Source organism: Capsicum annuum, chromosome 4, assembly GCF_002878395.1.
Source record: "Capsicum annuum cultivar UCD-10X-F1 chromosome 4, UCD10Xv1.1, whole genome shotgun sequence".
Lineage (NCBI taxonomy): Eukaryota > Viridiplantae > Streptophyta > Magnoliopsida > Solanales > Solanaceae > Capsicum > Capsicum annuum.
This window is the reverse complement of record NC_061114.1, coordinates 177,725,806-177,739,876: the sequence shown is the minus strand read 5'-3', so window position 1 is coordinate 177,739,876 and position 14,071 is coordinate 177,725,806. Positions and strand designations below refer to the sequence as shown.

At 34.5% G+C, this 14,071-nt stretch overlaps 1 protein-coding gene across 1 annotated transcript; it reads left to right on the top strand.

Annotated features, from left to right (window-relative positions):
- Positions 1-4,535: 4,535 nt before the first annotated feature.
- LOC107867690 (L-type lectin-domain containing receptor kinase S.6) lies at positions 4,536-7,021 on the top strand. The gene has a single exon (XM_016714041.2). It carries the CDS (start codon positions 4,767-4,769, stop codon positions 6,771-6,773), a length of 2,007 nt encoding a protein of 668 aa, XP_016569527.1. The 5' UTR covers positions 4,536-4,766; the 3' UTR covers positions 6,774-7,021.
- The last annotated feature ends 7,050 nt before the right edge of the window (positions 7,022-14,071 follow it).

Sequence of the window (14,071 nt, the reverse complement as noted above, 5' to 3'; positions counted from 1 at the left end):
CAGTGTATTCCCACATAGTGGGGTTTGGGGGGTAAGATGTACGCAGTCCATACCACTACTTCAAGAGAAGTAGTAAGGCTGTTTCCGATAGACCCCCGGCTCAAGATAAGGAATAATAGACAAATACTTAATAAAGCATGGAACAAGATGTCAAGACCTGGATTGTATTTTATTTTATTTAATAATTGGATTTGGGCCACTTGACAATTCAATTTGGTCCTTGAAACTGTCAGGAGAATATTGTAATGTAGATTGCGCACACTCATATTTCTCAACTTTGGAGTACATTTTCTGAGAAATGGGAATGAGATAGCGAATATTTCTTCAAATTGTTGACGAAGACCGAAATCTTTGTTCACTGATGAAAACCAAACGGGTCATGAATGGCTTAACCAGCTGCAGGATATTGCATCCACAACCTTTTACTAAGTGTTACATGACTGGCTCAGTTTTGATATTGCATCATCAACTTGTGTTAGAACGCAATGTTTCTTGACATTGAAGTTGATTGTGTCTGTGATCTGATATCACCTATTAGTAGAGAGTTTTTCAAGGACGCAGGACATTTTATCCGTTTTAGAAAAGAGGGGGTGGGGATGGGGGGATTTTGCGTGATCAACTCTATATATTAGTTAATTACCACTAAATGTAATGATTAGGTTAGCATAATAGTTCATATAGGTAGTAACTGCAGAAATGTTTCTCTAGGGCATATAATCATTTTTCAGTAATATATATGATTAAATAACTGAAAAGGATAACAGCATACTAGGCAATGATGGTCAGCAAATAACCATGGAAAGATGTGTTTCAGCTACCTGGGGCCTATAAACTTCTTTATGTTTCTTTTTGTTTTTACTGCTTAATCTTACTGAACCTCTCTTGTGACATATGCTTCTCAATCAAAAACTAATAGCCATGGAAGCTTTTATTCAAGAGAAATTAGCTTAACTGAAATTCATGCCCAAATTTCTTATATCAACTGCAGAAAAAAGTGATTAAATTACTTTGACAGTCATCTGTGCTGAACATTTTAGATGCATGCTTTCCCTTATAAGGTTATGCTCCGGGCTGAAAGATAATTTTACTTTTTTGGCTTAACAATTCCTGATGCTAATGTTCTTGGGGCGCGTTTGGTACAAGGGATAAGGGATAACTAATCCTAGGTTAAATTTAGGATGAGCTTATCCCATTTTTGGTTGGGATAAAATGCATGGGATAACTCATCCCAGGATAAGTTATCCGGGCATGGTAGTGTTGTTTTTATTCCACCTTGAGGGTGGGATAACTAATCCTGGGATAACTTGTTTTCCAACCAAACAACCCCTTAGAGTCTCCAGTTTTAAAAATATGCAAGTGACCTTAAAGGATTGATAAATGGATGAAATAGTTGGTGGTTGTGGCTTTTCCCAATTGATAATTCCACCTTGTTTTATGCATTAAACAGACTTTCAAAGATTACATCTTGACAAAATAAGTTGGTAAAAGAGTTTCTGTTGGGATACAGACATACAGTTTCTTCAGGCTTTTAGCAGCATAATTCTATGGGTACTGTTGTACCATATTAGCCAAAATAGCCGTTAACTCAAGATTTAGTTTATTTCCTTTTCGTGGAGCTTCTGCCGCTTTCCTTTCTGCCAATAAGCAGTTTTGTTTTGATCTGTTTATTTCAAGGGGTTGTTTAGTCTTCCTTGTGATGACCCCAAATGCAAAAAGCTCACGTCACTGTTGTTGTATTAAATACTCAATATCAAAACACATTGCAGTCGATTTAGAATAATTTCAAGTGAAACTTATATGAATATATGTTGTGAGATTTTATGTCCAATTAAACCCATGCCTTAATGCCATATCAATTGCAAAGAAGTCTTTATTCTACCATGTGGTGGTACTAAGCCAAGATAATTGATCAAAGTACCAACATTTTCAATATGTTTCCAGTTTCATCTGGGTAGAATTTTTTTTGTGTATGGCGTTGGCCCCTGAACAAGTGATGCTCTTTACCAATCAGCTTCTTCTATCAATTCAACAATGACTTTCTGGAAGTAAGTCCTATTGAATTCCAATTGCAAACTCACTTTGTAATTGATGACTCGTGAGTAGCTCCAGCATTTGGTTTTGGCTTCAGTAGTGCATTTTGTTTTCTGATTTATTAGAATATCTCCTTTACATTTGGTGCGATTATATTGAACTGCTTTTTAAATTAGTCACACTCAAAATTTCTTTTATGGTTTCAATAATCTCAAATTGAAAAATGAACTACTTTTTTTTATATATATCTATATCTATAATATATTAAATCTATATCTATAATTTATATTTATATCTATAATATATTAAAAGTGTGAAGAACTTAGAAAAGTGATTTAAACTTTTTGCCCTTCATTAAAAGGTTCCGCAATAGACAAAATCGTCTTTTTTTTTTTTTCCTCTATTTATTATTTTATTAAATTAAGAACTCCTAAAATACATAGGAAGAACCTTGATTAAATAAAGATATGGAAAGAAATAAAGAGTCCTAAAATGCATAAAATATAAACATGCTACAAAGCTATTGTGATTCTTTATTATTTTCATATATTTAGAACTCTTTATTGAAGACATAAGATCTTTGAAAAGGATTCCATATATTTAGGACTCTTTATTGAAGACATAAGATCTTGTGAGTCCTCGAATCCTTGTGATGCCAAATAAGATCATGCTACAATTTTGCAAATGCATATATGTGATGCCTTCGTCTTCGGTGAGAATTTGTTCTATTTCTAACAAATGTGAAATCCCAAGGTATTGATAATGTAGTTCAATTTTACTTTCGTTTGTTTTTTAGAGTTAATTTTCATGAATCAATGTCAAAATAATTTTGATTTGTGATATTAATAGTGAAATTTTATTCACCATGTTTAATTTTGTTCTTTATTTGCTAATGTGATGGTGAATACACTTTTTAATGCGATGTTCCTCTTCAGATATACTTTTCATCTTTAAGTTTTATAGTATTTTTTAAAAAAAGTTCTATGAATCTTAATGCTAATAAATAAAACTCCAAAATAAAAGGCCTACACTTGATAGGGAGGACAACGTGAAGGAGAATGGTGGCATAAAAAAATCCTTAATTCGTTGGAATTAATTTAGGATTAGCTATATAATTGGATTAGGTTTGTAGAGTTAATTCCTATACTAACTAAATTTATGACTTTATATATTAAAGCCATTCACATAACTGCCACTTTAGGTTTAGGATTATATATTCTATTGAAACTGTCGTAGGTACAAAGGTAATGTTTTTGTAGTTTTTGTTATATTACTATCGATTATATTTTGCTTAATACAGGTGATAGATGACTGTTTGATCAACCTTTGATAATTTTTTGTGTAAAAATTAAGTTTACTTCGTACTGTATATTTTTTTTAATTATGATTTATTTATTATTGTAATATTTTAAGTGTCCATACATATGACAGTTTTGATTATTTTCTGCAGCTTTTAGTTTTCTTGATTGCTTTTCTTCTCTAATGATTCAATTTTATGCCAATTGACAGAATTAATCCACTTATATCAACATCATATGTAGATGTAATACTTTTTTCTTTTTAGCTACTGTAGATGTTATACAATGTTAACAAGAATTAATGACAAGTCGATATAAAATAAAATTAACAACAAAAGTTAAATAAAACTTCAGATGTTATTTCATTCTTTGTTTTTGTCTCTATAAATAACATTTTTTTTTTTCTTATTAGAATTTGATTCTCATTTTTAAGTCACTACAAAGCCAAGAATTCGAGATCTCAAATTATTTATGATCAATGATATGGCTTTTACTTATACTCATTATATCTAGTTTGGTGACCGCATCAAACTTGATATTCTTGTCAATTCGTAATTTATTCTTAATTATAGTTATCTCTCAATATATTTTTCTCCTCTGTTGATTTTTCTGTATATTATTATCTAAAGTATTATGTTGTGAAGTTTGAATGAATTGAAGACATAATGACATGTATTTTTTTTCTGTCATGCATTTGAAAAAATATTTGCATTTTTCTTGCAAGTAAAAGTAAATTGCATATTTTATAACTTTATTGGTTGGATGATCCACTTGATTTGTTGTTGTTGTTTTTGTATTGATAGAATGATCCTATCTATTGTGCAAGGACATAACTTACATTTCAAGAGATAAAGGTATGTCGGAGCTAAAGTATGATTACCATCAACTTAACTTCTTCTGGCACAGAGTCTTTAAAAAAGTACACTGATTAGTTGTGATAATTGGACTTGAATGTGGTAACAAATCTATTTTTATTTGACAGGAGATCTTTACATTGTCTTATAAGTTTTTTTGTATTTATATAATATGTTAATTTGCTTCCACAAATATTATCTAAAGACTTGAAGTCTCGAAATTGAAGAAGCAAAAAATGATTGTTTTTTCATTATTAGTGACTACTAGATGGAAGAGTGCAAAACAAGTTCATGAATTAGAGAAAAATTGTGAGGTGTCCCAAACAGTTTCAAAATTTTATTGCAATTCAAATTTTCTTGTGTCTAAATTAATATACTTGTTAAATTATGAAACTCATAATTAAACCTAACAAAAAAGAAAAAGGCAAGTAACGAAAACAATATTTAAAGCCCAAGCCAGTCCAGTTGCATCCTATCAAACTCAACCCGACCCGAGTAACTATACTAACCGCTGTATCGGGGAACTCCCGCTCAATTGTTCCAACTGCAAAACCTCTCACTCCCAAAATCTCCATAATCCATCATGAAAATGCGTTTCACTGTGTTTATCATCGTTTTAACCATCAATTCGCTTTCCCTTTCAGCTGATCCTTTCAACAATGTTACTCTTTACGGCGACGCTTTATTCACTTCAAAATCGATCAACCTCACTCAACAACGCAACTGTTCTTCATCATCATCGTCGTCTCCGTATTCTAGCATTGGAAGAGCTTTTTACGCCTACCCGGTTCGGTTTATTGATTCTTTAACCAATAACACTGCTTCTTTCTTGTGTACTTTCTCTTTTACTGTAATCCCTCCTTCCCCTTCTTGCCCTTTTGGTGATGGCATGGCGTTTTTCATCACTTCTGATGTTGATGATTCTATGGGTTACTCTGATGGCTACATGGGTCTTCCCAAACAAGATTCGGAGACAGATGATTCCTTCTTGGCCGTGGAATTCAATACGAATGATAACCTTATCAGTGTTGATACTAAAGAAGTTAGATTGTTGGGTTCGGTTAATGTTGATTCAGTTGGGATTGATTTGAAAAGTGGGAAAGAAATGGCGGGAAGGATTGAGTATAAAGATTCGGAGAAAATGATGAGAGTTTGGATTGGTTATGAGTTGCAGATTAGGCCACCCAGTCCTGTTCTTTCAACTCACATTGATATTTCCAATCAGTTGAAGGAGTTTATGAGGATTGGTTTTACTGCTAAAGGGTCTGCTGTTTATAGTATTAGTCGTTGGCGATTTAGAACGTTTGGATTGATTTCGTCTCCAATGGCGACTTGGGATGACGAAGGGAACTGTTTGATGTGTTTCCCTGAGGAGGAAATTGGTGAGCATAAGTCTGATTCTCATCATGGTAGTAGTAAAGGCTTTCTGAAATTGACTTATGGGGGGTTAGCTACTGTTGTTACACTTGCTGCTTGTGTTCTTGCTATTTCGTTCGTTTTAGCGAGGAGGAGAAAATGCGATAGAGTGGAGGAGACTAATGAAGGGCAAATATGTAGATTACCAGGAAATAGAGTGCCTCAAAAATTGTCATTATCTGAAATAAAATCGGCTACGGAAGGTTTTAATCATGAAAGGATAATTGGTGAAGGAGCATCTGCTGTTGTGTATGAAGGGGAAATTCCTTCTAAGGGATCTGTGGCTGTTAAGAGATTTGTACACGGGGGTAGATTGGGTCCTTCATATGTTCCTTTCAGTACTGAATTTGCTTCTATGGTTGGTTGTTTAAGACACAAGAATTTGATTCAGCTTCAAGGGTGGTGTTGTGAGAGGAATGAATTGGTCTTGGTTTATGAATTCATGGCTAATGGTAGCCTTCACAAGATCCTCCACGAGCGATCGCATTTGACTAAGTTTCTGACATGGGAGAGAAGGCTGAACATAGTTATTGGTGTGGCATCTGCTCTTATGTATCTTCATGAAGAGTGTGAGAATCATATAATTCACAGAGATGTGAAGAGTTGCAATATAATGCTCGATGCTGAGTTCAATGCCAAGCTTGGTGATTTCGGGTTGGCAGAGGTGTTTGATAATTCTAAGACAAGGGATGCTACGGTACCAGCTGGTACAATGGGATACTTTGCACCTGAGTATGTCTATTCTGGTGTTCCAACTGTTAAAACAGATGTGTATAGCTTTGGTGTTGTGGTACTAGAAGTGGCATCAGGGAGAAAGCCTATTGAAGAAGGTGGCGTTTTGATTACTGACTGGGTGTGGGACTTGTGGGAGAAAGGGAAGATAACTGAGGCTGCTGATCCGAAACTAATGGGGCGATTTCAGAAGAACGAGATGGATAGAATGCTGATCGTGGGACTTTCTTGTGTGCATCCCGATCATGAGAAGAGACCGAGAATGAGAGAAGTTTACCGTATGCTTAAAGATGAAACTGCACTTTTCATTTTACCTCCAAAGAAGCCAACTGTGAGACTCCAATCTGTTTTACCAGAGGGGTGTGAAGAAATCATGAATTGGGCTGGAAGAGTGGAGGATACACCATGGTCCACTCCAAGAACTCATTTTAGCAGGAACTAGCTTTAGCTTTGAGGAGGAAGGGCATTAGCAGCTGAATTGTTTTTGGACACACAAGGATTGATTCATCTTTTGTGCTATTCAAGATTTCTGAATATAGTGTGTCTGATTTGTACCTTGTGTTTGCAGCAAGTAGTGCAAATATTGCTAAATTTTGGTGTTGAGTAGAATCTAGTATTTGAAATTTTACCTTGTATTGAAACTCAAAAGCACTTTCAAGAAACAATAATTAGGAGAAAATTTACTTTTGAGTTTGTGCCCAAAGTGTATGGTTCAGTGACAGACATGCTTCAAGCAATTTCCTTACTGCAACACTTCTTTTCTGAGAGTATTTTCTTTGTTATTATTACCAAGTTGTGTACATGGCCAACAGTTTTATGTTCAATGATGGGATTATGGGAATTTGCCACTTGCAGCTTATAAAATGTTACAGTACTATGTAAATTTCATATATTAGGATAGTCCACAAGTACTTTGTGTTTTATTATACATACACCTTGTTCATGAAACTTCTTAAAAATACTTGATTGCTAATAAATCTACACTAGCTTGGTTGAGCAACAGAATGAAAACTAGATTAAGAACATATATTAGTATTATTTTAGGCTCCTGAAGATTTGAGCAAATTCATAAAGATTCTGCTTTAAAAGTGGACAGTAATAAAAGACATGTTTCTACACATGCAAAAATGTTTATATTGAACCATTAATCCATATATCTATATCTATAATTTATAACCTATATCTATAATCTATAATCTATATCTATATCTATAATTTATATCTATAATCTATAATATATTAAAAGTGTGAACGGCCTTAGAAATGTTGTTTGAACTTTTTGCCCTTCATTAACAGTTTTTGCTTTAGACAAAACAGTCTTTTCACTAATTTTTTCTAATATTTAAAAGTTGAAAATTAATTAAATATATTTATGATAAAACATTTTCTTATTAGAATTCATCAGAATTAATGACACTTAATATTTTTTTCATTAGTTTAAAAATTTTAAATCAACTAAATTTGATTTTAAGAAGATTTGAGAAATCTAGAAACAAATATAAAAGAGTTAGAATAAGAAAAATTTAAGAAGTACCAAATTTTAAAAAGTTTTAAGTACGTAATAAGAATGTAATCAATAATTTTGTAAAATCTAAATTTAAGAACAAGAAAAGATTTTAATATTTAAAAATTTAATTATTTTGTGTGATATCTCGTGACTTGAGCCGGGGGTCTTTCGGAAACAGCCTTTCTACTTCATCAGAGGTAGAGGTATGGACTGCGTACATCTTATCCCCCCAGACCCCACTAAGTGGGAATACACTGGGTTTGTTGTTGTTGTTGTATTTTTCTAATATTTATGGACTTTTTTCCAGCCCTAACATTTATGGACTTCTTTCTGTCGCTTTTAGTATAGGAGTCCTTCTTTTACTGTCATAATTTTAAACCTATTAGACTTTAATGAGTAATAGGGTAATTAGGAATTATATTACTGCTGAAAATTATGTGCATGAATTGTAGATTGGACACAATTAGAGGTGACAAAACTAGCCCAAACCCATTTGATCCGCTCAATCCATCCATGTTTTGATAGGTTAGACTAGAGTAATTTTAAAGATGGGCTGATTTGGGTCAGCCCAAGTGAACTCATCATAAATCATCAACCCAAATGGGCTCACAATGATGTCAACTTAAACCCATAAAAATGTTTAAACCTAGTACTTACAGTTTCATTTTTAATATTTTTAATTTTTTTTAGTTGTTTCAATTATATTTTTTTTCGTCTTGAAACAATTGTTGTAATAAATAATTTTTTAATAAAAAAATATTTTTTTCTTACACCATCCTCCGACCCGACTCGCCCACCCCTACCCACCAAAGAAACAACAACAAACCCAGTGTATTCCCACAAAGTGGGGTCTGGGGAGGGTAAGATGTACGCAGTCCATACCGCTATCTCCGAAGAAGTAGAGAGGTTATTTCCGATAGACCCACGACTCAAAATAAAGAATAGTACACAAGGTCATAAAGACACATGAAGCAGGATGGATGACATACTAGAAATACGAATAGAAAATAATAAAAATAGACATAAGAGAAATACGAATTACGAGGAATAAGGGTAACACGAAATAAGAAAATAGGAACTAAGAAATAAAAAAATAGGACACCCATCTAGTAGTAACATACACTCACATACCAAAGACACATATGGATACAGTCTTAGGCTTACTAACCCGACTACACAAGATCTCTCCTGACTGCTTGCTACAACCCACACACCCACACTAGCCTTCTACCCTTATCCGCAACCTCCACACCTTCCTATCTAGGGTCATGTCCTCCGTAAGCTGAAGATGATCCAAGTCATGCCTAATCACCTCCCTCCAGTATTTCTTCAGTCTACCTGTACTCTTCCTGAAGCCATCTACTGCTGGCCTCTCACACCTACAAACTGGGCATCTGCGCCCCTCTTCATCACATGCCTAAACTATCTCAGGCTTCCTTTCCGCATCTTGTCCTCCACCGAAACCACTCTCACCTTATTCCGAATAATCTCATTCCTAACTCTGTCCCCTTTAATAAGTCTACACATCCAACGCAACATTCTCATTTCTGCCACCTTCAATTTTTGGATGTGGGAGTACTTGACTGGCCAACACTTCACTTTATACAACATGGCCGGACGGACTGCCACTCTATAAAATTTACCTTTAAGCTTAAGGGGCAGCTTCTTATCACACAACACTCCCGAGGCGAGCCTCCACTTCATTCAAACTGCTCCAATACGCTTAGAGACATTCTCATCAATCTCATCATTTTCCTGAATTATAAACCCAATATACTTAAAACTATTCCTCTTACAAATATCCTGGGAGTCCAACCTTACCACCACTTCGTCCTCCTGTCTCAAGTCACTAAGCTTGCATTCCAAATACTCCGTCTTAGACCTACTAAACCTGAACCCTTTAGACTCAAGGGTTTGCCTCCAAACCTTCAATTTATCATTCACACACCCCCGTGTCTCATTAATTAGCACTACATCATCCGTAAATAACATACACCAAGGCACTTCACCTTGAATACCCCGCGTCAACATGTCCATCACCAACACAAATAGGAACGGGCTAAGAGTCGATCCTTGATGCAACCAAGTCTCGATTGAAAAATGCTCTGAGTCTCCTTCCATTGTTCTCACCCGAGTCTTTCCTCCATCGTACATGTCCTTAATAACTCTGATGTACGCCACCGGGACCCCTCTCACCTTCAAGCATCTCCAAAGAACTTCCCTTGGGACTTTATCATATGCCTTTTCCAGGTCGATGAACACCATGTACAAATCCCTCTTCCTTTCTTTATACTGCTCCACCAATCTCCTCACCAGGTGGATTGCCTTTATCGTTGAGCGACCAGGCATAAATCCAAACTAATTCTCCAAAACGAACACGACCCTCCTCAATCTCTGCTCAACCACTCTTTCCTAAATCTTCATAGCGTACCCACCAAAGAAAGTTAAATATTTTCTTAAAATTTATTTTTAAAAAATATATTTTTTATCCACCCACCTTCCCCTATCCCGATCCTTCAGCCCCCCTAAAAAATACTTATTTTTAATCTATTCTTTTTAAAAAGGTGAATTCACCCCTACCCCCGAGCACCAGTCAGCCCCCCCTCCTCCTTCAAAAAAATAGATATTTAACTTTTTTCTTACCCCACTCACCCCCTCTATCATGACCCACCCTAGCCACCCCTATTTATTTTTTAATTTGCATATAAGAGGTTTAACAATAAATTATATAAAAAATACTATGAATAAAAACACAAAGTCATGTTTAAAAGATAGTATAGTCCTTATGTCTAGTTAATCAAGGAAAGAACCAATGTCAAAAAGAACATTATAATTAACTTTGTTGGTGTGATGATTTTAAATGGTGGATCAAATTAAACATTGAGATACAGGGTAGGTTGTGTTGTGAATAATTTTATTACATTTTTTTATTTTCTTTATTTTTGCTTGGAAATAATAATAATAATAATAATAATAATAATAATAATAATAATAATAATAATATTGATAAAAATAACAACAACAACAATATAAATATAAATATAAAAAAAAAGAAGAAAATATTAGTTCAACCTAAATTGCTACTAGAATAATTGTTTAATGATGGTTTGAGTTGGGCAGATTAGGTTATAACCCATTGTTTAGCCCATCTTGGCCCAACCCATCTTAGCCCATCATATTTTCTGCGGGTTGGGGAATGAACCATTTGTTACTTTAGTCCATTTTGATCCGTCCAAATTCGACCCAACCCGCTCATTTGTCACCCCTAGCCGCAACACAATAATACATAATTATATTAGTACGTAATTTTTTTGTGAAATAATAATGATGATGTTAGATTTTCTTTCTTAGAGGTAAGATTAATTTACATACTTTTGTTATAGCTTAATAAATTTTGTTTCAAATAATAGTAGTAGGCTAAGTTATTAATCATTAATTACATGGTAATACTGTTATTTAGAAGTTCAAGTTTTCAAATTGATTATACAAATTTTGAGTCTATAAATATATTTTTTTGGCAATAAAATGTGAAATATTATCATACCAAACCAAAGTTATACAAACTCGAGCATCCATCCTCTTAACAACCTTGCCAGTGTTAAGGAGTCAGATCTCATACAAAGGATAAAAAATAAGAAACAATCAAATCCCTATGCCTTGGTTAATAACTGACATCCTATGTATTAAGTGTTAACAATTCCTTGCTTTCTTGGAACACTTCAGTACATCTATTCTCTCCTTTAACTCTTTTTGTATTTGTGCAAGTGTGAAGTCCATATTTACTGTGAGTTGTTTAAATTGCTTCCAATTCTGAGCTTGCCATGTATAATAGATTCCAACTCCATACATAGCTGCTAACAACTCTTTTTAAAATTATCTCCAGTGTTTGCGCTTGATCCATGCTAGAGTCTGTTGTACTGTCCCACTTGGTATCACTACACCAAGCCAATTGGATTGTTTGTCCTTCACTGCAGTAAACCAGGGGCATCCAACAAATAAGTGATGTTGTGTTTCATCATTTCCTTCGCAAAGATTACTGCACATATCATCGACTGTAGCATGAAGTCTGCCCAGTCTTTGTTTTGTAAGTAATCGTCCCTGATATGCCAACCACACAAGAACTCTCTGCCTGGGCAGCATAATCGAACTCTATATCAACTCTTCCTCAGGCAGTCTACTTAAATCCCCCAATATTATATTATAACTAGCAGTCATCGAGTAGTTTCCATTAGCCGTCAAAACATATTTGTCTCACCGGTACCATTGCTTCATGTCTGTCTTTACTGCATTTAATTTCCTTCAGTACCAACTGTAGTCCTGCACTGGTAAATACTACAAAAAATCAGTCGTAGTCTTCATATAAATCTCGTTAACCCATTTGACCCAAAGTAAGTTTTTCTTACGCGCTACCTGTCACACCAACTTCCTAACCGCAACAACATTCCACAATTGACAACGCTTGATATTTAGTCCCCGTACTTCTTAGGCTTACATACTCGATCCCATGCTACCAAGGCAATTTTCATGTGTCCCTTCGAAGTACCCCACAGGAAATCTCTACATATCTTATCCATTTTTTTCAAGAAACTTTATGGCAAGATAAACACTGCACCCCAATAGTTATATATGAAAAAAAATAAAGATGTTATAACTTGAATTCTACCAGTATATGATAAGTGTTTGGAGTAACCTGAAGTGATTCTTCGAGTTATCTTCTCCACTAGTTAAAAACAGTCTAGTTTTTTTATTTTTTAGAGGATAATGGTAAGCCTAAATAATTGATAGGTAAAGATCCCAAAATGAATCCAGTCTGAACTAGAATGCTTTGTTTAGCATTTTCATCTATACCAGCCAAGAAGATGTTAGATTTTTGTATATTGACTTCAAGACCTGTCACACTACTAAAATGTGTCAAAGCCTCCATCACCCATTTAATTGAAGCTACATCACTCTTACAAAATACCATCAAGTCATTTGCAAAAATTAAGTGTGTGAGCTTTGCTGTGTTACATATAGGGTGATATTGGAAATCATCCAACTCATTCATCCTTTCCATGACTCGTGTGAGGTATTCCATTACATAAGTACAAATAAGAGGAGAGACATTGGATTTACTTATTTAAGTCCCTTCTTACCCTTAAAATACCCATAGCCTTTGCCATTTACTTTTACTGTGAACTTAGTAGTTGTTACACACATTATCACCAGTTGAACAAAAGCTTGTGGAAATCCATAATTTCTCAAGGCTTTCTCAAGAAAATACTAGCTGACCATACCGTAAGCCTTTTTAAGGTCAATTTTCATCAAGCATCTTGGGGTAGTCTCACTTGTATAATGTCTTAGTAAGTCATGGCATATTAAGACATTATAGATCAATGATCTTCCTTTCACAGAAGTTGTCTGATTCTTTGAGACTATCATTGTAACCACTTTCTGCAGCCGCTTACAAATCATCTTAGATATCCATTTGTACAGTACATTACAACAAGCAATTGGTCTAAATTAACTTGCCAACATTGGTGTCTCAACCTTTGGTATCAATGATATTACAGTGGCATTTAATTATCCAAGTAGCTGATCATTTCCTAGGATTTGTAAGATTGTTGTAGTCACATCTCCCCCAATCACAGTCCATGCAACTCTAACAAAACCACTTCCATACCTATCCGACCCTAGACTCTTGTTTATATCAATGCTAAACATTGCTCTTTTTACCTCTTGTTTTGTGTAAGGCAAAATCAGTTGTAGATACTGCTCAAAATTCAGTCCATTTCTATTACTCACAAATCCTATATTTTCCCTCACTCTATATTGTTCTTTAGTGCCAAGTAGTTGCTGGTAGTACTCAACAAAAGTGTCAGCAATGACTTGCTGATCAGTCTGGATCACTGTCTGATTATCTTGTAGGTGTAGTATTGCTTATTATAGCCTTTTATGATTGATTACTTGGAAGAAATACCTTGAATTATCATCTTCAAGCCTCCACCATATCACTTTACTCCGTTGTTTTAAGAAATATTCGTCCAAATATGAAAATCTCTTTAATTTCTGATGGAGGCTCTTCTCTTGGTCGTGCAATAAACTATTCATAGATTGTAAATGCAATGCTTATTGAGTTCTGACAAGTGCTTCTCTATCAGCATCAACTTCTATCACTATGTTCCTAATAATTTCTTCTTCAACATCTTGAGTTTCCTCACAATACAGAACATTTGGCATCCTATTACTTGTTT